This window comes from Phoca vitulina, unplaced genomic scaffold, assembly GCF_004348235.1.
Source record: "Phoca vitulina isolate PV1807 unplaced genomic scaffold, GSC_HSeal_1.0 scaffold22, whole genome shotgun sequence".
Classification (NCBI taxonomy): domain Eukaryota; kingdom Metazoa; phylum Chordata; class Mammalia; order Carnivora; family Phocidae; genus Phoca; species Phoca vitulina.
In genome coordinates this window covers 8,292,252-8,317,777 of record NW_022589725.1, presented here as the reverse complement: position 1 = coordinate 8,317,777, position 25,526 = coordinate 8,292,252, and the positions used below count along the sequence as shown (strand labels likewise).

Genomic DNA, 25,526 nt, shown 5'->3' with positions numbered 1-25,526 from the left:
TATTAGACACCTCCTGATGGAAGTAAATAATACCACTTTTGGAGGAGTGTTGCCAAGAACAACAAAAAACCCCAAACCAGGTCACGCCTCCCCATTTACGAGAAATACAGGTGACAGGAGAAGCCCGTGAAATGACCCTCACAGGGATGTAATCCGTAGATCCAGACTGTGGGAAATGCTGTAGGATAAATGACCTTGTTTCCTCAACAAAAATGTACAGGGAGAGGAAAAGAGAGGTGGAGAGGGAATCTATAAATTAAGAGATTTATTAAGGGACATATAGATAACAGCAACGTATATACCTTATTTGGATCCTGATTCAACACGTTGGGGAAATTTAAACACTCACCGCATACAACATGAAAGGACAGCTGCTAATTTGTTTAGGTGTGATAATGCTATTGTGGTTGCACGTTTTATTTATTTTTAAAAAAGATTCATTTGAGAGAGAGAGCGCGAGCACGTGCACGAGCAGTGGGAGGAGGGGCAGAGAGAGAGAGAATCTCAAGCAGACGCCCTGCAGGGCGTGGAGCCCTACACGGGGCTGGATCCCAGGACCCTGAGATCATGACCCGAGCCGAAGGCAGACACTCAACAGACTTGAGCCATCCAGGCGCCCCGTAGTTGTACGTTTTAAAAAAAAGGTTTGGATAGGACATCTGGGATGTGCTTCAATATACTCCGGGGACTGGGTGAGCTGGGGAGGTAACTACGTAAGGGTGGCCATGAAGCAAAGCTTGCCATGTGCTAATAACTGGTGCACTGGGTTATGGGTACATGGGGCCTGCTGTTTACTATTGTCCATAATAAAAAGTAAACAATAATCAATCTCCTACTTAACAGGTCTGCAAAAAATTGTCATGAGTGTTGTCTTTGGGGAGGGAAACCAGATGTCTGGGGAACAAGGTGGGGAGACTGACTTTTCACTGTTCCTGTTTTGTAGTGCTTGGATTTTATGCCATGGCTCTGTATTACCCATTCGAGAACATAAACTCATTTCTTAAAAAGCACCCAATTTAAATAACAAACTTTAAAGTGAGCTCTTGATCACAGTTTTTATCCAAGAAGTGCCTTTATTTCATTTTCTTCCAAATATGAAGTTAGGTACGATGAGTTCGCTCCAGCTCATTGTTCCAGGAGAGGAGGTGAGTGTGGTCTGTGACGCAGGGCTGCGCTCTGAAGACTCCTGGGTGCCTGGTACTTCCACATGGTCCTCAGGTGCTCAGGGGACACACCTGGTGCATAGTAGAGGCCCCCGACCATGTGTCTGTAGGCTCTTCGGTGTGTGGGGGGTGTGTGTGTGGCAGGGACGGCCTGTGGGGCAGCTGGGGCCGAGGAGATGGTAAGCAAAGGAGTTAAGCCCTTAGAACTGCCAGACAATGTCATGAAAACACCAGGTATGAAATATAAATAACAGTCAGCTACTTTCCTTCAATCCAATTTCTAAGCAGTTGTGTGATCGATGAATTTATAAATCGATTGGCTGTCTAATCCGCCTTCGCCCGTCTTCTCAGCCACCGCCTGGGGCTAGGGTGGGGTCAGCCCTGCCTGCTGGGGCGGGATACTGCCCTGCGGCACCCAGGTGTGTGTGTGCGGGTCACTGCAGCTCCTGGAGCAGGCGGAGCACGTTGGCCGCGTAGGGGTTCCCCTGCCCAGTGGTTCCCCCAAGCTGCACAGGGTGGAGGCTGGGGTGGGGAGGTGTGAGCTGTTCGGGGCAGTGAAGTTCGTTCAGGAGAAACCAGGTGGAGTCTGGGTCCACCTTCATCAGGTGGAGGAAAACCCTGTGGAGAGACGGAAGGGAGGGTGGGCTGGGGTCTCAAGGGAGCAGAGAGAAGGGGGAGTGGCTGCTGTCCTCCCGAAGAGGCTGCTTACTGGGTTATTTGGGGGGAGAACCTGATAATAACATCAAATCCCTTCGAAGAGCAGAGCAAACCCACTGTAGTTCGTAAGACAGAGCCATGAAGATGGTCCCACAGTGTATAGAGCTTCATATCCACGGACATTGAGAAGAAAATTAGTCTGAGCAGAACAATACTGACATCAAACAGGCTCTTGGCAAAGAAACCAGTTAAGTTCTGGGGTGTTAAGCAGGAGTTTTCAAAGAAAACTGACAGGGCCCACCCCTCATTCCAGGCTCACAGGGTAAGCCCACACTCCCGAGTCTCCAGGTCCTCATCCCTGGCCCGCCAGCTTGCTGCTGCACTCTGTAGCTCAGCCCCTTCTGGCCACCAAGAGCCCTGGGTTCCTGGTGGTTTGGACATGCTCACACGGGGATCAGACCCAGTTACTCTCCTGCAGCAGAAACCAACTGAGCCAGAGCACTGGTGTCCTACACATGACAGGGACAGAGCTGAAGGGCCCAGGCCACCCAGCATCATATGCCCCCTAAGGGTGAGGTTCTTTAACTTGGCCTGAACTTTGGGGTCACCACCCTTGCCTCTCATCTGCTCATATCCCATTTCTGAATGACTAACCATGTGCCCAGGGCCACTGCACCGGGCAGTCCAAGTGTAAACTTCATACACCTGGCCGACTCAGTGATTCAGAGACTGGCGTTTCCATCCCAGGAAGGATGAGGCCCTGCCCTAGATGGGCTGCTCCCTGTTGGCATGTATCACCTGCTCAGAGAGGTTGGCCTTCCTGGATCATTTTGCTTAGGTGGCTGCCCCCTATTTTTCTCTTTTAGGATACCCCTCCCAGCACTTCCTGTCCATCGACCAGCTCCCTTTCTCACAGTACAGCCCCTGAGGGCTGCGACCACACCTTTTTGCTTCATGCCACACCTGGGATGGCACATGGTAAGCTTTCAACGAACACCTGACCCAACAGGTTCTTACATTTAATAAGTGATTTATGACACTGCATGATAATGGCTTAAGATGACATACCTGTCTGGAAAATTACATCCTATAAAAGGATCTAAAGGAGAGGTCAACTGTTCATCACCAAGGAAGGTCTAGGGAAGGCTACCAATAGGATTCATGTTATCGCGGACATCACTGCTCTGCGGCTGTGAGAGATTATTCAACTGGGCTCGGTCTTCATCCCCTCATTCTAAAAACAGGGGACGTACTTCATTCGGGGTTTTGCTGAGGGTTAAATGAGAAAACACAGATCCAGCCCTACACAGTGTCTAGCCCATGCGATCTCTATCTACCAATAGGGTGGATAGTGTTTATCTGATGAATCACATTTTATTCTTGATGACCTAGGAGCCTCTCCTATATTGTTGGACAGCAAACAGGAATTTAAATGCTTGCTGAATGAAGCTAAATTCTGTTTTTAATTTTGTTAATCTGAAAACCCCATGCCCTCAGGGGATTTGGGTCTTACTGAGGTGGGGGGGGAGCCAGTTTTGCTTTCTTCCTTGGGTTTAATAGATATCTGCTAAGGAGGAAGGGAGGCAGGTGGGAAGGGGGCCCTTTGAAAATTTTTCTGGCCTGGTTTGTGCCTAAACAATTTAAGTTTTCTTTACTTAGGATAATCTTGTGCTTATAATCTCAGCGGTGGCTGCTGGAGAAGTGATTAGAATATTCTAATTCATCGTTTCCACTTCACCGCAGAAAGGAGATGGGGCCTGCGTGGGAGACAATTTTTGTTTAAAAACAAAAATATCTTTGATAATTAGAGTGGCAAGGGAAATTATGAAAAAACACACCAAAAATGGGAAGCTGATTTCTATTTACATGTGACACAGTTGACAGTTTTCCCTGGTGCCAAAGACGGTTAGAATGCAAATGGTTTCATTTGATTTTTTTTCCTTTCCTGAACTGGAACAGTTTCTCAGGCTACAGCCTGGCGCACTAAAGAATATTTTGATCTGGGCAACACCCAGCAAAGTGAGGCCGTGGCCCACCGCAGTCACGGCTCTGCTCTGACTTAACACGGCACGAACACGTTGCAATGTTCGCTCTGAGTCCTTTTTAACATGCTAAATGCAGATGTACTTGTTGGCAGGAAAGGAAAAGGAAAGAAGCCACTCTCCTTGCCCTGTGAGAACTCTAAATACAATGCTCACAGGGAGGCAAAGGAAGAATGTGTGTACAAAGTTCACCTTCTTTTATTAAGTGAGAGTTAAACTCTTTCAAGAATTATTTTGGGTCTAATTTCTTAGCTCTGAAAGGGGTAGACTCCCCAGAATGGCAGGCAGCCATACAAGTCCCCTCTCCTGCCTCTGGGGCTTGGAGTAAATTATCTTGCCTCTGTGAACCTGTTTCCTCTTTCTCCAAAGGAAGATGATCACACCAGCCCCGCCCACCTCCCAAGTTCGTGGGGAGGCTCTAAGGAGATGAGGTGCAGGAAAACACTTTGAAGTGTATAATGAAAACACCGCTCCTTCCAGGGAGTATGTGTGTGTCTAAGGAATAATTATCACCACCAACCTCTGCAGCACTGCCACACCACGGAAACCTCAGACACTCTGAAAAGGGCAAAACATTTGTCTTTTGTTTCACTCGCAATTTCCTTCATACTGACTTGGTGGGGGTCCCAGGTCTCAGCCAGTGGCGCTCTCCTTTCACCCGTTATTTTCAGGAAGAAACAAATGCAATCATCTTCGCCCTCTGCGTGCCCAAGGCTGGGAGCGAATGCCACGCTGGGCAACCGGGCGCTGGCTGGCGTAGCTGCGCTCCTGCGTCGCGAAAGGCACGCACCTGCTGAACTCGAAGCATGGACACATTCTGAACCTGAACCCTTGTTCACTTTAAGCCCCTGGGAGCTGAATGGAGGCCCAGGAGGTCTTGTCTGAGAGCTCAGGAGCCCAGCTTCGCTCCAAACTCTGCTACCACTTTGTCCTACGGCCAGTTCTTGCCCATCCTGAGCTGGGGAGAGGGGTTCCCAGAAAGTGAAGAGCCCAAAGCTGAAGACCTTAAAAGCCCTTTTGCATAATCAAAAGTCAGAATATAAAGAGAGGACCTCTGCTTTGAAGTGACTGGGGTATAAGTGCTTGGAAAATGTTCCTAATACATTGTGAGACATGGCAGAGATGGCTGTTGAACAGGCCAAATGGCCAGCTCCATGGTTTTTCAAACCCAAAAAGAAACACTTAAAAAAAAAAAATATGTACACCATTTAAGTCCTGAACAAAAATTTCTTTCTCCTTCCCCCAGGCCCAAATCAGTGGCTCCGGGGAGCACAGTTATCAAGAGATTATCTGGTCCCCAGAGTTTCGGGAGGCACTCAGCTGTGCCTCATGCCTCCGAGTGTCCTGAGGCGAGTGATTATCTCTCAATAACCTGTAGGGCCGTGTAGCTTAAATGATAACTTGACTTTAAAAAATTTAGAACTCGCCGTTAGGCAGTTTCTAAGCAACCTCTGTTTCCATGGCAAAGAAGCCTGGTGTTTATACTGATTTTTCACTTAAAATGCGGTTTTATTGAATTTCGCTTCATGCAGGCAGCCATTTCCCTGCACTCCAGCCCTATCTACAATTGACGGGCATCAGCAAGTACCTAATAAACTCCAGACACCAAACCAACAGAAGCGGCTCATTCCTTTATGATCAGTAGTGGCCTGCTCCTAGTGACAAAGCTGGGGGGTGGGGGGGAAATGTGCTACTTAGAATCCGGTCAGCAGGGCTTGGGTCCCCCCTCTTTGTGGTTTGCCTGCTCCAGCCCAGCCCAGGCACTGAGCTGGGTGTGTGGGATACAAAGATGGAGGGACGAAGGCTCAGGCCTCGGGGCTCCGCCTCTGGTAGGGAGAACAGACTAAGCAGAGAGGCCCATGTGCACTGTGGAGAGGGCTGCACATGGGGGGTGGAGCTGGGGAAGGACTCCTGAGGAGGGAACACGGCAAGCTGCTTCTCTGTAAACATCAGTTTTAAGGCCCCTTCCAATGTCAACAGTCCACAGTGGTTCTCAAGCACGGGCACTGGATCACAGCCCCTTAGCGCCCCAAAATGTGGCAACACCCCAAAGAAACCTCTCTGCCGCAGATGCAAATATTATAGAGTGTGTCCTCACCATCTCGATCTAGACAGCATCTGCTCAAAGGCAGCTCTAGAAAACCACCAGCCAATCCAGGCCTAGTGAAGCTAAATAAACTGTAAGTGAAATGCAGAGCTTCCCCCTCTCCTGGGTGACAGGCTATTCTTTCTCTGTCAATTACTTGCTTGAGGGATCTGCTGCTCCTTGTCTCTTTCTGGATTTATAAAATGCTCTCATGAGCTGTCTGCGTAAGTGCCAGTGGTAAAGAACTTGTGGCTTTGTGATCTGTTTATTTATTTTGGGCTTCTAAAGAAGTCATTTAGGGATGTTTCCTTAAGGAACATGATACAGGCTATCTCTACATGGCCATGACTAAATGCAATCAGAAAATAAACTCACTTGTTGGAAAGAAGGCACACCCACAAAGTTATTCCAGTTTCCCTGCTATTCCCTTTCTGGCAGAATTTGTACACTCTTTTCTTCTCTGGCCATCTCCTCCCCCGTGACTCGGCGCAGGCCGGTGCTACAAATGAGGCTGTGTGTTTCCTTTTAAACAAATGGATGCTTGGGGTGTCGACGTGTCCTAGCCAGCAAGCAGTGGGGTGATGTTTCTATCTTGGTAATTTACTCTAATGGGTCTCGGTTCATTGGTTAACCAGTATTTCAAGCCTGTCCTTTCTTGCTATTCAATTTAGCTATCTTCTCCTGCGAGGAGGTCGTTTTTTTGTTTCTAAATGTTGGAAATGGAGGATTATGACTTGGAGCAACAATTTACTCTCCAAATAAATACTACCAATTACCTCTGGAGCTATACGTACTCGTTAGACTTAACTATATTTACCTGTTCAAAACCATTCATCTATCGATCTAACTCCATCTCGCATACTCACGCAGAGACCGATAATAAAAATATTTAAATGCACCGGGAACAGGATTTAAAACCATAAACACCAGCAGAAGCTTACGATGCTAATCGCACCCCTAAAGTACCACAAGACAAAGTATCATAAATGCAGTGGAATGACTCCACTGCTTTGTGCATATTTAAAAAGATACGGCACTGAGAGGACCAATCTGTTACAGACAATTCAAAAATAAGCCAGAACCTAGAAGGGTTTAAATCCCACTGGGGCAGGATTTAAAAGCAGCCCCTTCCATCTGGCCGCCTCTCCTGCCTCCAGGCCCCCCGCAGGCCTAGATCCCCCCCAACCCCCACCCCCCCCAGCCAGGATGCTGCTAGGCGCAGATTTCAAAGCTGCCCTGTGCCAGAGCACCCAGGGGGCTGACTCAGGCCACATGCAGCGTTTCCTGCTCCACACCCACCCTCTCGCCCCAAAGGTGCATACCCTTGAAGATAAAGACATCTTTGTAGCAACCTACCTATTTGGTCCCCCTCCCCCTGGTCTGTTTTCCTGGAACCCACGCTTTGGCACTAAGCCAGCAGCCTCTGCTGATGGATGTGGGGAAGAAGCAGCTCTAGAAAGTGTACTTGTGTATTCACTGCAAGGACGTTAGAGACATTAGCCACAACAGTACCCGGTGTTCTTCTAAGATGACCCATGGAGAAATTTTCTTCGGGTTCGGAACCAAGGAAAGCTGTGCCTCTTTCTGCAAAGCTCTCTTTCTTATTTCGGGGATGCCGGGAAGCTGCACAATAGATGCATTTCCCTCTTTGCTCTGTCTGTGAGGAAGATGAGGGCCACACTGAAGGCTCATCTCCAGCAAGGGCGCTGAGCTCTAGGTGTGCACTTCATATGTTAACCTCAACCCTGGCTTCACCTTGTTTTTTCCCCCTCTTATTATTTTGCTGTTGTTGTTGCATACACTTAATTGATAAGATGACCCAGGTCTTTTTTGGTATCAGGAGGAAGTTAATAATGCTAACAACCACTACCGACGGACTTTTTCCTCTGTACTGACATTTTGTGCTGAAAAATAATATGCATGAGTTTACTGAATCCTGGCAATAATTTAATTAGGTGGAAGATAACAGATATGCTCACTCTAGTCTTGCAGATGAGCGAGCCAAGACTTGGAGAAGTAAACTGATTGGCCCAGGGTTATGCTGCCACCAAGCAGCAACATGAGGCCCACTCCAACTTGGTATTCATTTTTGCAATCTTTCAACTCTCAACACAGTACTTGGCTTCTTAATAAAAAAAAAAAAAAATCTTGTGAATAAACACACATATAATAAGATAATAAAGGCCATTTTCCTGGCTACCTTACTCGGTACTGAGATCATGACATTCACACCGGCCTCTCAGGTGCTCAGGACAGACCATGGACCCTGCAAAGTGATGAAACAGGTACCCTGTGGTCTGCCAAGGCTTTTGACATGTGAAATCTACTTTGTGCAGGTGGTCCTGCTCCCTGGAGCATCGAGGCGCATCCTGGGTCCCAACCCAGTGCAGAGTGCAGATGCGCAGGCACGCCCCACGCTTGCCTTTCCTCTGGGTGGTAAAATGGTTGACCCCAGCAGATTATCGATCACAGGCAGCACCAAGGAAGCAGGGGAAGGACAGGTAGCATGTGGCTTAAGTAGCACAGAGGTCCCCGCCTTCAGATCTGAAACCCGGCAACCCACTTTGTTTATAATCTGCATGGCAGATGTCTCTTATCTTTGACCCCAGGAAATCACGCCTGTCTATGCACAGCGAACAGCTTCAGACCTGAGTGTATTTTTAGAACAATGAGCCTGGAAAAGAAAAGCAGCAATGCCTGTCAAAAGATGGATAATAGGAAAGCTAACTACTTGGGTCTGGATTTGTCAACTATTAATCAAATGTCAAAAGGAAAAATATTAGGAGTGCCCTCATTTCCATGCTGGGTTCGATCCAAGGGGGAAACAGCTTTGCAGCCCAAGCTCAAACAAACTGCCCACAACATTTGAGGGGATGAGCTACTAATTTCAAGCTCAGCTGAACTAACGGATCACCTCTGTGGCTCCTGATCTGTTCAAATATAAAAGGCCCATGTGTGGGTAAAGAGAGGAGCCGGGCTCTGACGGGGATGAAATGAACGAGCCCGTGCCAGTCCGTGTTCGTCCCGGGTTTGAAGGCACCGGCTGGTTCTTTGATGGGCTGGGATCCTACTGCTAGAAAGAAAGCGGGGAAGTCAGCCAGTAAATGAACCTTGAAACCTGGTCCTAACTTCTCATGCAGAGGGTGGTAGGGGGAGGTGGCACAATTAACATGAAAAGATCATTCCGGGGTGAAAAACTCTCTTCAGAGTTCGGTGAAGATGCAGCAGACTTCCAGTAAGACACACCATGCCCAAGTGCACAGATGTTCATATGATACATACATACTGCATCTCATATTTTACATACATCCCTCACAGGGGTGTGCACACACACAAATACCCCTCCAGAGCACAAGCCCTGTGAGGGCAGAGGACTCCTCTCTCTTGCTCTCCTCTCATTTCAGTGCTTAGAACAGTGCCTGGTACATCGCAGCTCCTTGGCTGGTCAGGAGAACGATCGGACTCGCTGAGTGGCCTCCTTCACAGAGAAATGCAATTCATTTACCACCACCCTTAGCTTACAGAGGAGGGACACAAGACACAAGGAAATGAAGTCATTTGCTCAAAGTCACAGAGCCAGTAAGGTCTGAACCTAGGTTTGTCCAAGGCTGGATCCTCTGCCCTTGTACACAATGGCTAGGCAGAGGAAGCTGGGAGGGAGCCCCCGGCCACAGCACGCCCTCCCCGGCCACCACCGCACTGAGGACTGTAGCATTCAGTACCCGCACAACCAAAAGGGGCACCGGCCAGTCACTATCTGCTGGCACCCTGCATCCCCACCTGGGTCCTGGGGTTGGCAGGTGGAGGCAGGCCTAGGGGCGGAGACCAAGGGGCCTAAAAGCATTGTTCTTCCATCGTGAGACCTGTGGAGCATAGACTTCTTTTTCAAAACAGGTATTGCCTCGTTTGTTCCCTTCAGCCCCAGGGTGAAAGGCTTATTGGATGATTTAAGACCTCCCTGCAAAAGACAGGGAGCCTCAGAGGCCGCTCAGAGATAGGCCCAAGGAGTGTGGTTTCAACGGAGTTGAGTTGAATCAAGCTGACAGCATTTACTGGCTTTAAGGAAAAACACAGAAACTTGGGGTATGTGCTCTCATCTCAGATTCCTTTCATGTGTGAGAAGGAAGAGCTCCATGGTCAGAAAGGCACAGAACTGTGGAGGCCCACTGCATGCTGGGAGAGATCTCAGAGGCGTCCAGGGCTACTCGGGAATTTCAATCAGTTGAGTGGGCCTCTGCCATGGTTGAGGTAGGGGTATGGCTGACCTGTTCTTTGTAATCTAATGCTTACCCTCAGGGACCCTGCCTGGTTTACAACTTGTGGTATGCTGACCCCTCCTCCCACACCCCAAATAGGATTTTCTTGTTTGTTATCCATTGAAGTTATTTAACTAGATGGACTTTGGGGGAGCTGGTATTTTTCTTGCATAGCCAGTTAACAGTGACACCTAGTGGTAACATACGGTGAGGTTCTATCCTACCCCTACCCCCCACCCCTCCCCCAAGTTGCAAGATTTATGCCCCTCCTTACAAGGCACATTCGCTAGATAAAAGCATTGAACTGGAATGGCATTTCTGTTCTTAGCATTTACAGCCTTGGTTATATCAACCACCCCCTGATCAATTTCCATTTCTAGAGTTTACAGCCTGGATGTAAAAGCCTGCCACAAAGGCTCTATTTAATATGACAAATTAAAAAAGCAAACACAGGCTTGGTCATTCTTTGGAGCCAGGAGAAGCAAACAGGAGGAAGGAAAAAGCCAACGGTAATGCACACAAAGAGGAACTTTCATGGAGCTGCTGAGTTTGTCTCCCTGCCAACGCCAGGGAGGCTGCCCCTCGGAGGTTCCAGCCCCCACCTGCCGGACCCACAGACACGTGAAGGGGAGCAGAGTAGACTGCCCCCAAAAGTGCCACTTTGGCGTGTGGACTGACTTGAGCCGGAGGCAATCAAGACTCAGCAGATTCAAGAAAAACTCTTACTCCTCCATTAACTACCTGGAAGAATTTGAATAGGGGGCCTGGTCCAGAAAGAGAGCTATTACCAGAGATAACTTTTTATCTGAATAACCTATGTGTATGGCAGGGCAAACATCTAATTACCAAACATTTGCTTTTTGTAGGTCCTGTGAATCACCCTCCTCCCCCTGTGAAGCCCCAGGCCCCTGTGCCATTCCTTAGCTCAGGATGGCAAAGAAGCTTCAACTGCCCCACTTGACCTTGGGTCTCATGTTTTCATAAGGTGCCCTTAGGTATGAAATAAAAAAAAAATGTGGTTTTCTCCCGCTAATCTATCTTACGTCAATTATTAGACCAGCCAAAGAACCTAGAAGGGTACAGTAGAAGGAAACTTCGTCCACCCCTCACACGGCTGCTCACCCATCTCCTTTCAGAGCAGACACTGGCCCTCACTGCTCCCTCACCACCCCTGTCAGACGGAGGGGGCGTCCACCTCGCATCGGCAACTCACTAGCTCTGAGGAAGCCGGGGCATCTGTGGACAGCTCTGGCTCTCACTGGTTCTTCTGAACACTTAGCTCCAGGGCTCCCTCTTGGGCCCTGGCAACAAACCCAACAAGCTTCCCTTCTCCCAGGTGCGCGTGGCGGGCGTCGGCGCCTGCTGAGTGGGGGATACACAGGGGCAGGAGCGGGGGAAGGGGGCCGGCGATGAGATGCGGAGAGTCTGAAGAGAGATTCTGTAAGTCAGGTAGACCGGCTTCCCTTCCGGAATGGATGTGGGGCGTGAGGGAAAGATGAAAGTGAAGGACAAACAACCGCTGGAAGGTGCAGCCACTCCCTGAGCCAGGGGACCTGGTGATGAGGGAGCAGAGGGCGACATCACCCACAGGCACGGAGGGTTTCAGTACGCACCCCCCTCCCTCTCTTCCTTCAGTAACGAGGCTCACAAAGAGACCAGGTTTCCTATTGTCTCAGGCTTCTTTTCCCATTTATGGAGCTTATTAATTTCTGAATCAAGATGCCAAATCAGCTCCTGATCAAGGACAACACTGGTTTTTTTCCTTGACTTCAAAATAAGTTTGCAGATGATGTGCTTGTGAACCAATCAACCTTGCACTTCCTCCCCTCCCAGCCCGGCAAGAGGGAGGTCATCTGACTCAACCCCGAATGGAATGCGCTAGAGCAAACAAAGGCGCCGCAGTCAAGTGGTCTGGCTGCACTTCCCTCCTCCAGAGGCACCCTGAATACCAACTCAAGACTCAGCAAGGTCCAATTCCAGCTTTAATTGCTTTTAGCGGCACAAAGGAAAATTAGAAATGAAGAGATAATGAATGGCGAATATTAGCTTGTTTGATGGGTCTAAACTTGAAGGACGGGTATGTGGTGGCTGTAGGAAAAGGAGAATGGGACAGAGAGTGGGAGAGTCAGATCTCTGTGACTCTTGGCTGTAGCAGGCACACAGAGAATTTACTCCAAGATGAATTCATTACCTTCTCGAGGTGCACCTGGAATCGGCATGAGAGCAGCTTCAGGAATGCCGTCCGGGGGAGGACTATTTTCACCCTAAGTTGGTTCTTTAAGGAACAAGACTGTCTGAGGATAAGAAGCTGGTTGGGATGCGCCCCTGTGCTCGAGAAACCATGACTGATTCTGGGCCTAGGGGAAGTGACGGGAAAGTGACAGAAAGAAAAAAGGGAACTGGGGAAATCAAGAGCAAAAAAATTGCAAAGGACAATAAATCAATTCAAAAGGATATTTCCATCACTCCCAGGGAGTGCAAGGTTTATAAGGGAGCAAGTAGCTTCCTCATCTCATAGTCTGAGCGGCCTTGCAGGCCTGCAGGGAATGAGAGGACTCCTTCCTCACCAAGGAAGATCAGGGACTCATTTCTAGAAGCCTAAGAAGTGGGAGGGATTGCTGATTTGCTCTGGGCCATGGAGCTGCAGCGCCCAGGGTAGGACAAAGTGCCAGGCCAGGGAAGCTAACTTTTGTTCCAGTAGGTGACACCTGGGGGGATGGCAGGTCCACTCTGGCCCCCTTGCCCCAGCTCTCCATCCAGCTGGGGCAAGGGGGCCACAGTGCATTTTTGGTCTCAAGCCTGGGGAATGCTGCTGTGCTCAGAGTTTTAGCTTTTGAGAAAAATCCTTTGGAGCTCAAGGAACCAGACATAGCTTCTTCCATTAGCGGTGACACAGCTATTCAAGAATAAGAATAAGCAAAACTCTTGGAAGTTACAATCACCTAATTTCAGAGTTGAAAAAGGCCCTTTAGACCATTAGTCCAGCGATTCTTTATGTTTCTCGGTTCACAGACGCCTACTATAATCAGATGAATGCTGTGGACTCTATCTAGAAAAAGGAATTTAAGTGTCTGCTTGTACACACCCGATTTTGTGTACAACGTGTGAGGGTTTAGAACACCTGACGTCCTTTGAGATGCTCTGTGGAGTCAAGGTGTGCTAGATCAGCAACCCAATGCTTATGCTTTGCAGACGAGGAGCTGTGGTCCAGACAGGTGCCAGGGTCACTAGAGTAGGGCCTAGAAGCAGATCCCCCTCCTACCAGGAGGGTGCTTGGTCCCCTTCGGCACGCCACCTTTCTGCTTTTTGCCCCTTTGGAACTGCTGCTGACACTGCAGCAGAGGAAAAGGTTACTTGCAAAGAGAAACGCATCTAGTAAAAATACCATCTCTAGAGTTGGCTCAGTTAAAGAAACCATCTTAACCTGGCAAGAAGAGCAAAGAGAGAAAAGAACGGAGATGCCTTGACTCTGCTCGCCATTAGCAAATCATCTATAATTTAGAGCAAACGTAAAGAGATGCGGGTGATCAAGCAGACGTACCTCCTGGCAGCCTCTTGTAATTTCACGGGCTGTTTGGTGCTGAGGTAAATCAAGCAGGCATCAGCCACTTTATTCAGGTCACCCTCACCTGCGGAGAGGAAAAACAAAACAAGCATTGGCCCTCAGACTTCATTTGGGACAAGCAGGAAGCAACTGCTGTCTGGTGAGCCTGGAACAGCTAGGCGAGAGGCCCTGGGCTCTTGACTCCACCCCGCAAGTCAGAAAAACACATCAAGATAGGTGGGAAAACGAGGCCAAAGTAAGACTGAAGGACGTACACACGAAGGGAGAGGAGGGAGCACGACTGGGGGCGCCGGGCACCACGGTGGTGGCGAGACCGCGCGCAGGGTATGTGTCACCAGGGGAGGGTGGCCGGTACCTACCGAGGTCCAGTCTCTCGCAGAGGGGGCCCAGGCCCTGCAGAACGGCCAGCTGCAGCTTGCAGGCCAGCGTGTGCGAGTACACTGGTCCAGCCCGGGCGCTGACGGGAGCCTGGGTGACTAAGGAGCCAGCCAGCTTGGGCAGGATGTCTTTGCAGAAGCGGCTCCTCAGAAAGTCGCCACACTTGCCTGCCAGGGTACGCAAGACCTGCAGAAACAGCCCCGGGTCTGGTGACTGCACATCGCCAAGGCAGCACAGAGCTAAGGAATGTCTGGTAATTCAATTTCTTCTTGGGGAAAAAAAAAAAATAGAATTACTGCTGTTAATTCCTTGCCTATGGTTTGTGATTCTGACAGTTATGAATTCGGAGGTCTCTGCTCCCAAGGCATGGCTGCTTCCATCCATAAATACAGATTACACGGGGAATAATTCAAAGGAATCTTGGGTTGGATGAATAATATGATTAATACCTTGATGTTCCTCCCTTTTTTGGTAAAAAAAAAAAAAAGAGAGAGAGCTTAAAGCAGTTCACATAGATCATCTCTTGACTCTTCCTAACATCCCTTGAGAAAAGACTTGTGCTTTGAACTCTAGCGAGCTGAACAAACACAAACAGTGAGGCCCAGCTGCTGCTGCGTGAAGGCCCCGGGAAGGCAGTGGCTGCCCCGGCCCCTCGCCTGAGGACTCGGTGGTCAGGGCCCTGGCAGAGCCCTTCCTGTCCCATGGCACCATCCCCATGTACGCCACCCTCATCCCATCTTCCACCACGGCGGTTTCTTGGCATGTCTCGTTTTAAACTTTCTCTAGCAGAACATATTGAAATGTTTTGCCCCGCTGCACAAGGCTGAATATACAGGATAACAGGAATTTCTTTAAAAATTGGTAAGCAAGGCATAACAAGCACGGAGGGTGTTTGCCGACTTTGCAGAGAATGAGGCCCTTACTGCAGGGCCCTCAGCTGGCCTGCACAAGGCCTTCCAGGCCTCGGATGTCACCGGGGTGTCTGGGGGTGGAAAAGCAGCCTCAGTTACAGTGCACACGTCTTTCTGTTTTTTCCTTTTTCTAAGCCTGTCATTTCAGATTACCTATTAATTTCCATAAAGGAAGGCAGCACATCTGAGTAAGATTTAGCAAGACCCCCCTCCTTCTCCCCTTCCCCCAGCCTCCCTCCTCCCCTTTGTGTGTGTGTGTGTGATTTTGTATATTTTGCTTTAGAAAAAAATATTAACAATTTTATATGTTTTAAATGTAAGCTCCTATTTTAGTCCAGTATATGCTGAAGAATCTTACAGAAAACCAAAATAGTTTTGCCAAGTATACCAGTTGCATTCCTGGCTTCATTTTATGTCCCTACACATCTTTTTTCTTTGCTTCATCTTGCTTGCCTACCCCTAATTTATGTTAGCTTGCCCTGGGAAATATATCTCCGTAGGCTGCTGTAAGTGCTTTTCAGAAAAAGGAAGAATATAAATAAATAAGCCAAAATACATGTGCTGATATGAGCCAAACTAAGTCGGGGAGAATACCTGACATATATATATATATGGCTTTTAACTTTTCAAAGCCTTTCACCAAATAGTCCCATTTTATCCTTGTCAACAATACTATGAGGAAGGTGGAACACATGCTCCTAAGGCCAACTTGAAAATGGGTGGTCATGGGCTTTGCCCAAAGTCACCTGGATGGGCAGAGGATGCCCACTGCTAGGACCTGGGCCCCTTCACCTTGACTCCTGTGTAGTGCAAAGAACATGGGCACAAACTCACAGATTTGGGTTCTATCACTTACTAGCTGTGTGATCTTGAGAAAATCCCTGAACTTCTCTGAGCCTAATTCCACCTCTGCCAAAAATGGGGAGAATAGTAGCTACCTTGCAAAGCTGTTGGGAGGAGATGAGTTCACGCGTGAGGAAGTGCCAAGCACACAGTGGGGTGCTCGATGAATACCGGCAGTCCTTTTCATCTGCTAGTTCCTTCTGCTTCTAACTCAAGAGGAGGCTGACTTCTACTTTCTTCTTTGTGCCTTTCTTATTTTGCTATGCTTTCTTCAAGGATCAGCTACACTGAGCACGAATGCCCAGAGACACGGCCGCCCTCTGTGCCGGCTGCCCCCACCCACGCGGCAGTGGTGGGGTGTCCGCACAGTACCTTGAAGGCTCTGAGCACCACCAGGGGGTCGTCGTTGGTGAGTCGGTGCACGAGTGAGGGCCAGGCCCGATGAGCCAAGGGAAGGAGCTGGTTCTTGTGGGACTGCAGAACAACCACACACAAATCCAGTACATCCAAGACCTGAAAGAAGAGAGGATGTGATTTCAGCAGAGTAGGAGTTAGTCACGGGAAGCGTGGAAGAGTGTTCCTGGAAGTTCCTAGAGGTGGAAACAGCAGCCAGGACCCAGAGGAGGGAGGGCTTGCAGGGCTCAGGGAACTGAAGCAGGGCCACGTGCAGCGTGACACAGGAGGGGGAAGAGGAACTAGACCGTGACGGTGTCACGTTAGAATTTTTTATTTTGTACTAAGTGCAGTGGGGAGCCATCAGAATGGTTTAAGCAGGAAAGTGCCATGACACAATTCATGTTTGAAAAAGGTCATTCTGGCTGCTGAGTGGGGGAGGGGCCTGCAGCAGGAGAGAGATACAGCAGGCCCTTTAGGAAGCAGGCACGTGCCCGCGGGAGAGGACAGGGATGCAGCCACAGGGTGGCGGTGGAGGGGTGAAGGGGTCTGAGGTCTGTCCTGGAGGTGTGCATATACTGGAATGTGTATATGAGGTGTGTAGCTGCTGACGGCCCCCGATATCGGGGCAATGAAGAGAGGTATCCAAAGGGGCTGTCTGGAGTCAGGCTTAGCCACCGAACAGATGTAGGCAGCACCGGCTGAGACAGGAGCTAGGGAGGGGAGGACGCTGAGAGGCTGGCTGAGGTCATGTTCTTTCTTCTACATGGAGAAGCCAAGTAGCTGAGCTACAGGTCCACCTCGGAAGAAAGGTTCGGAGTGGCCCAGATGTAAACTGGATTTTTCACCCTCCCCGAGAACACGTGTCCTGATCTGCGGTTCAGAGGGAGACGACTGGCCGGCCTCGGTGTCACTGGCAGGGGTCACGACGATGACCAGCGGGCCTCTCCTCCCAGAGACGGGCCGGCCTTCACAGAGCAGGGGAGGGTACACGGCTGAGTCAGATAGGGCGAGGTCTGCTAATCGAGCAGTAAACCCTGCTGGACGTCTACTGTGTGCTGGTCACACCGAGACCGGAAGAGCAACAAAGAACCAAAGAGGGCCCACCCGTGAGGGGAACAGGCAGGCAGGAGAGGAAGAGAAACCTCGGCATGTAGCGGACAGCAGAGCAAGCCAGCGGAAACGGCGCGGTTATCACGGTGCACGGGAGTTCTGTCACTACCTGGGCAAGGTACGTCAGATGCCACCGATTCCAAGACAGACATTTCCTCCTTCTGCCTAAGACATTCCTCTCCTTGCCTTTGCCCCTTCGTATGGCTTGCTCCTTCTCAGCCTTTAAGTCTTGGCTCGAGTATCACCACCTTGGGAGAGGCCTCCCCCAGCGACCTAGCCGAAATCAGGGCATAAGCTCTGTCTTCTTCAACAGGGTATGGTATAGCGTAGGCTCCTAATGCACATTCACTGGATGGGTGAATTCCGATCTTCTATCACAGAACCTGCTTATTGTCTTCAGAGATTTCTTCACCTTCTAGGTGTGTGTTTGTGTATTTCCCCACGAGAGACAGGAAGTTCCATGAAGACAGGGATGCCTGCTTCACTTCCTTCTGTACACCCTCTGCCTGCCCTGCAGCAGTCCACGATAAACACTGGGCGAATGAACGAGTGAATGTGTGTGCGCCATGCCTGATGCAAACTGTTTCATATTTATAATCACCAACCCAGCGAGGCAGGTACCATCACATCCATTTTACAGAAGAAGCAGAAGCTTCAAAAGGTGAAGTAACTTGCCCAAGGTCAGAGAGGCAGAGCCAGGATGTGAATTCAGGTATGTAGGTCTGACTCCAACGCTGGTGATCTCAATGACTACGGTCATTGGACACATATGGACACAGCTGCTACAGAGCCTCCATAAAAGGGAAGACACTTGGCTCATGTATCACCCAGACATCTACAATCAAGCCTTGCAAATAGCAGGCACTCAGAGAGTACTTGCTGAATGCAACAAGAGATGAATGCTAAGAAGTGTCTCTGGGGAAACGAAACAAGTTCCACAAAGCACAGACCCTGAGATCTGAGATGATCCTGGATTGGGGTTTCTTAGCCCACCACCCCGAGCAGGGCAGCATGCTCTCATCACTAGCAGTAACTCACCGAGGCAGCTGTGTTTCTCACACCTGCTTGGGAGTGGGAAGGACCAGGCCCCTCCCTGTGAGAGCTTCTCCCAGGTGATGCTGAAAGCCCTGTCCCCACGCCCGGCCGCCCTGCTGCCCAGTTTCACTATCACACAGTTTAAGTCCTTGCTGACGGGGATGCTCTTGGGAAACTGCCAGCAAATGAGTAAGTACAATTAAGAACTGTGGGTGTTTTTCTGGGGATGAACATGGAAAGAGAAAGAGAGATGGGGGCCAGAGTCAGTCTTGGAAGAATGACGGCTTGCAAGGATTAAAACCTGCCTCCCACATTAAGTCACTTCAGGAAACGATATCCTGTCCAAAGCATAGGACTTTCTTTCCCTTGGAGAGTCAATGGATGTCCAAAACTTTGTGGTTTTTTAAGTCCACAAAGGGGAATTGGCTCCCTTTTGGCATCTGAGCTGATACAGAAGGACGTAAGGCTGTCATCCCACAGATAACTTCTTCCCGATGCTTTCTCTTGGCCACCCCACATGGACCAGGAGATAAGGACAGCCTCTTGCTCATCCGTGCAGGCGCTGCCAGCCAGAGCGACCCGGAGTCTTGCTGCCATGCAAGTGCAGGGAAGGGGCTGCACACTGACCTTCAAGCGGATTTTCAGATCTTTATCTGACGACAAGTGGATGCAGCGCTCCATCACATCTGTGGCTATCTGGATCTGCACTGGCAGCGGCGGCTCCACATCGGGACCAGTGTCACTGTCGTCTACCTTCGGAGGGTCTGACTGCTCCTCTGGAAAAAAAGCATAACTGGGGACAGTGTTTTATGAGAGATGCCCCACTTTGATGTGATCTCCCAACCTCAGACGCAGGAATAGCATTTACAAGGGAAAATGTCTAGGAACTGATCCTAAGGAAACCATATAAAATTTGGGTCAAGCTATGAGTCAAGATATTCACCAGAGCATTAACTATAACAGCTAAAAACTGGGGGGTGTGGTGGGGGGGAGAACCCCTCCATGGCCACTATGGCCACTCAAGGGGAAATAATTATGACATATCATGAGGGCCCCCAAATTTGTGTTTACTGAGGGCTTTAACAAGGGAAAATGTTTATGAAAGAATATTGTGTTAAAAGGAGAAAAGCAGTACATAATAAAATTGCATACACAGTGGGAGCACTATTATGTATATTTTTTGCATAGCAGGAAGGACAACGAAATACTAACAGAGATGGGGTCATGAGATCATATGGGATTTTGATTTTTTTCCTATACCTTCGGTCTTTTCTAAATTTCCATTAATAAATATTTCAAATAAAAACGTAAGAGGGCAACATTCTAATTTGGAGCCCTGAGGCTGGGCAGCTCCCTGGCTGGCCTCTGCTCTGACCTTTACCCTTTCTCTCTTCTTGGTTCATTCTTTGACTAAAAGGCTCATGTGTCTCCTCCACCAGCCTGTGAGATCTTTCGATGGCCAAGATCAGGCCTTAAGGATGTCTGCATGAGATACCAGTGGGGCAGCTTGGCGCAATACACAGGGATGGGTTTGGTCAAAGGAGGTCAGTCCAAGTCCTGCCTGCACACCTATTAGCAACCCTCTCATCCTACATTACTTCATTTGGAAAAAAGGTATAAAGCACACACACCTCATTTGCTTGTTGAGAGTCAAATAAGATGAATGTCACCAGCTATTAGCATTCTTTCACTGCCTAGAGTGCTGTGTTGCACATGATAGGCATAAATTTGTAAATTAAAACAACAACAAAAAGACCTGAGAGTTGCATGAAACCCAGGCCAAAATCCCTACCCTGAAAAATTTTCCTCTATGTACTTACAGCGCCCAGTTCCGCACCATCCCCCCCTCACCAAGCCACCATTACTAGCTATGCTCATTTCCACTGAGCTGAACGTTGTTCGCTTCACTTTTTCCTATTTCTGTTTCCTCTGCTGGAAAAAAACAGAATCTTATAGCAGAGGCCACACCTGTCTCTACCAGATGCTGAAAAGATAAATGAAAATGCATTTGTAGAATGCTTGGATTTCTTGGAGAAAGGGACCTCAGATACATGAGGTGCTTTCATCGTGGCTAAAACAAAAAACACATGTCAAACCAACATCAAGCCAAACATTCTTTATAATGCCAAGTGTGTGGTGTGTACTTGATGAATGATAATTATAAGAATGAGAAGGCTGTGCTTTTCTTCCCAGAGGATTTGTTGTTTGAAATTCACCTATTGCACAATGTTATTTGAGGGATGTGGATTCTTCCATTACTGGGAGAAAGGTTGATTCATTCAGTCTGCTCCTAGCCAACATCAGCTAGAACCAGAAGATCCTAATCGTGAAAGAATGGATTCACAGACAATGCTAGAATTTCAAACAAGAATGGCAAATCCGGATTACGAGGGATCATGATGCCTCCCCTCCCTCTGGGTTTCCGGGTTTTGGTGTGGGATGCAGGTCAGGAAAAGAAAGATTGGGTTGGCTTAAGAAATAAAACTGAGAAGAAAAGGCCTGATAACAGACTTCTGATCAGAAAACTGTCCTTGGGGAGGGCAACGACTCCGTTCCGCATAAATCATTACCCGGGCTCTGTGATAATTCCCTGACACACCGCAGGAACCGGCGGTAGTTAGTTGCATCGAACCACTATTTCCTGTTATCCTGGAAGTACTGGTTTCACTTCACTGGAATCTTGGAGTGGAGACCACCAAAAAAGAAAAAGAATCCTGCTCAATTCCAACCTAACAAACTAATTTGGGACTCGGTTCGATTTAGGATAGTTCTGAGACCACCAAGCTCATTATGACTTGGCATTTTATATTTGCAGAGGAGATTCTAACAATTTATTAATCGTTCCGTGACCTGAAGCTCCAGATTGAGCTTGTGAATAAAACAACAGGCCAGAGCTTCAACCAGCCTGAACTCCCTTCTCCTTTATCATATAAATAGGTAAGAAAAACATTGAAATCTCCTCCCACCAATAAATAAATGGACAAAGCATATGAACAGACAATGGGAACTCAAGAAAAAAATTGTCAGGAAAGGAACATATAGGAAAATGTCCGACCTGGCCTGTAATCAAAGAAATACAAAGTCAAATATCAAGAACCATTTTTCACCTATTAATTTAGCAAGAAGTGAAACTCGTAAATGGCCAATGTTGGCAAGGTTGTAGTACAACCAGTGTTAATCCCGCGCTGCTGAAGGGAAGGTATAAATTGATACAACCTTTCTGAAAGGCAATTTGGCAAGCATAAAATAATGTTCATATCCTTGACCCAGAAATCCCACTTCTGGGATTTATTAAAGAAATATGCAAAAAAAAAGGGAAAAGGTCACGTGCACAGAATCATCCACTGCCACACTGTTTATTAGAGTGAAAAGCTAGAAGCAACCCGAACGTCCCACGGGGGAATGGATACTTAGTAGCAGCTATTAAAACATTAATTATGAAAACTCTATAGCAACGTGGAGAGTTGCTGATTATATAACTAAGTGCAAAAAGGGTATAATGCATTTAAACTGTGGCTGTGACCATTTATAAATAGGTCTGCAACAAAAAAGAATGGGATAAGATGGCACAAAAAAATGAAGATGCTTCTGTTGAGCATGGTAGGGTTATGACTGACTTTTCTGATTTCCAAACTTTCTGTAATGAGATCTCATTCTCACAATAATCTGCTTCAAAAAGAAAAAACTGGCTAAGCCAAAATAAATAGTTACCTTCTTCATTATCAAAATCTGAGACATTTCCATCTGCCACATCCTTTTCTTTTAGGTAGTTCAGCAAAAATTGTTCAATGTCTTCTGCTGTGGTGGTATTCTCAAGTCCTTTCTCAGGAGCTGCTGGTCTTTGGCTCAAATGACTTCCCTCCTCCCCTGCACTCTGCTCTTGGGGTTGCCCGAGATCACTTGTGTCTGGGAACCACTGGGCTGAAAATAAAGTGTTATAATGATCACCACGGTCATTGACAATAGGCATTAGTACTCTAGAGGTAGAATAAGCTCTTTGCCATGGCCTGCGTGGCCCCACACAATTTGGTCCCTCCGTCTCTCCAACCTCATCTTCCATCTCCTCCCAGTTGCCTGTGAACTGAGCATCTTCCCATTCCTTCAATGTGGCAGGTGTTTTCCGACCCCAGAATGTTTTGCATATGCTGTTCTTGTTGTCTGGAGTACCTTCCTCATGACATCACATCTGGCTAATTCCAATTCACCTTTCGTGTCTCAGTACACATAGAACTTGCCTGGTAAAGCCATCCCTTGACTTCCCAATCCAATTTGGGTCCCTATAGGCTTTCTTATATAGTACTATCTTCTTTCCTTTCATATCAACTCATCATGATTTATAATTACATTTATCTTGAGTGTACTGTTTAGTGTCTGAATCTCCCACTAGACTCTGCTCCACTGATCGCCACTGGAATCCAACAAGCCCAGCATGGAGTGGGTGCTCAAATATATGCTGAATGAGAAAATATGCAAGAGAATACACACAAGTGACAAAATTCTGAGTACAGGATGCACTCTTCATTAGAAGAAGACAGGCTCTATAGAGTCTTGGAATGGACACAGACCCTCACATCTGTATTTCTGATAGAAAAGGCTGACATATTCTCTCCAAAGCTTTTCCTTCTTCAGGATGCTCCAGTATTTCTGATGTGTCACCACAGAATAAGCCTTAAACATCACTGAACCAGTGGCTTTCAAACTGTGCCTTCAGGAACCCTAACGGTTCTGCAGGAATGTCTCGGGGCCACAACAGGGAGGGCCCCAAGAGACAGCATGCTAAAGGAGTGGGCCCAGGGCATCTAACTCCTCTCTAACCCAGCAGCTCTGATTTCAGCTATTTTTGTATACTGGGTTTCTCCTAGGGCTTCATTTCAAAAAAGGCTCTTAACACTAAAGAAACAACAATAAAAAAAATCCCAGAAAACCCCAGTGTGAATTTTCATCCTTTTACAGACAGCAGGAAAAATGCCTCTGATAACCTTTTGCACCTGCTAATCTCCTTTCTATCAAGGAGCACGTGCGCAGAGCTGGAGCAACAGCAGATGGGAGATGCCAGGGCCAGGCCAATGGGAACCGCAGAGAGCAAATGCTCTCTGGGTGACAGTCTTCATTCCAGAACCTAGAGGTTCTACATGTAGGGGATCAATTATGCCATTTCCTCAATGCCCCGTCCCCACACATAAGTCAGGCCCTAGTATACTCCAAGGGATTGCATTCCCAACGAGTTAAAATCAGGACTTAGCATTTACAATGCTCAAAGAAGATATGTGATTTCTACATTTCTACATTTAGGCTAGTACCAGACACTAAAGTCCTTGCTTACAAAAATGGCTTTTAAACATGAAAAGAAGCTCAGCCTCACTCTTAATGTAAATTAAACTATAACAAGGTGCTATTTTTCTCCTATTGGATAAGCAAGGATTAGCAAAAAGCTCGGGAATATGGTGGAGATGAGGGGGTGGCAACATCAGCACTCTGCTACACCGCTGACAGTTTAAATTGGTGCAACCTCTTTGGAGAGCAGTTTGAAACTCTCCATCCAAAACTTAAATGTGGGGTGCCTGGCTGGCTCACTCAGTGGAACATGTGACTCTTGATCTTGGGGTTGTGAGTTTGAGCCCCACATTGGGTATAGAGATTACTTAAAAAAAACCAAAAAAACAAAAAAAAAACACAAATAAAAAACCCCCAGATTAAATGTACTGTCCTCTAAGCCAATACTCCTCCCTAGGAATTTACCCTATTGATATACTCAGACATGTTCAAAATGACCTATAAAGATACTCATTGCAGCAATTTTTTTTTTTGTGGTGGTGGCAAAAGAATGGAAACAACCAAAATCTCCACCAAGAAAGGACCATTTAAGTAAATTGTGTGCAGCCACACAACAGAATCCTACGCAGCCATGAAAACGAGGTGGCAGCCCTCCACGTATGGATGTGGTACAGCCTCTCAGTGCTAAGGTGCATGGCATGGACTCTTTCTTACTTTTAAAGCTACCCTACTCTTGTTGCTATGAGTCATCGGCCAACTGGTAGGCGGTGCTCAGCAGTAACTGAACTGATAGTGCTTGCCCTCACTGTGGCACCTAATGCTTTTCAGCCAATGGCTGTGGAACACTGGTATTTATGGTAACTCCATTTTCTAAAACATGTGCTGGGTCCTTTGAAGACTTTTTAGAGGTTCTCTGAGACCACAGTTCCATTCCCATCTTAAAAGAGTGGCCATCAGTGAGGTCAAGATCTCAGGATCGTGAGATCGAACATCTGTGGGGAGTCTGCCCTCTCCCTCTGCCCCTCCCCCCTTCTCTCTCTCTCTCTCAAAATAAAATAAAAAATGAGAGAGTGGCCATCAGTTAGACATCTCAAAGACAAACAAATGGCAGCACGCAGTGCTGCTCTGATTCGTGAACGACTGACCAACTCTACTTCAGTGTGGCTCACCATTTCAAATGCAAATATGTTTGGGGTGATTTCAACACTTTCAGGAAAGCCATCCCCCATTTTGCTTCTTTCCGTAGGATGCCCTCAAGTCAATGTTAATCATCCTTGTTTTTCTCTCTACAGTGGAGACCCTTCCTCTTCCGCTTCAATTAAAAAAAATAAATATAAAAAAATATAAAAAAAAAAAAGATAAAGCGCTAGCTACACAGGGTTTCTCCTTTCAAGGTGACCAAAAACATCAGCAACCCAAGACAATTCATTTTCCAAGGCCCCAACTGAGGTATCTCCTGAGAGGATATATTTAATAGGCCTTTTCTCAATATAGTTTTAAAATCTCAAACTGACAATGTAGTCTAGTTCCCCAAAGCACTAAAGGTGGAAGTCTGGGCTAGCTTCAGACCATGGAAGCCATGAGCCAGGCTCAGCAGTGCTGCTGCGAGGGCAGGGGTCCAGTCCTTCTTGGTCACTGCTGACATCCCAGCAACTAGTCCAGTCCACAGACTTCCGAGTGGTTGCAAAATAAAATCCAAACTCCCTCCGTTGGTCTACAAGACCATGCGGGGTTTATCCTCGCCTCACCTACCAGCTTTATCTCATACTACTCTCTCCACAATGGCCTCTCTCCCAGGCTCTGCACCTGT

At 47.8% G+C, this 25,526-nt stretch overlaps 1 protein-coding gene across 2 annotated transcripts in view; it reads right to left on the bottom strand.

Annotated features, from left to right (window-relative positions):
* Positions 1–1,054: 1,054 nt before the first annotated feature.
* The window catches only part of TTI1 (TELO2 interacting protein 1), a 44,443-nt gene continuing 19,971 nt past the window's right edge, over positions 1,055–25,526 (bottom strand). The window contains exons 3-9 of one of the 2 annotated variants that reach the window (XM_032419703.1): positions 22,154–22,363; positions 19,070–19,218; positions 16,274–16,414; positions 14,129–14,333; positions 13,746–13,833; positions 12,396–12,561; positions 11,700–12,292 (exon numbers count right to left, since the gene is read on the bottom strand). In XM_032419703.1, coding sequence (XP_032275594.1) covers positions 12,197–12,292; positions 12,396–12,561; positions 13,746–13,833; positions 14,129–14,333; positions 16,274–16,414; positions 19,070–19,218; positions 22,154–22,363 — 1,055 coding nt within the window. In that variant the 3' untranslated portion in view covers positions 11,700–12,196. Of the gene's footprint in view, positions 1,782–11,699; positions 12,293–12,395; positions 12,562–13,745; positions 13,834–14,128; positions 14,334–16,273; positions 16,415–19,069; positions 19,219–22,153; positions 22,364–25,526 lie in introns of those variants that run through there. The other variant, XM_032419704.1, reaches the window with a different exon arrangement.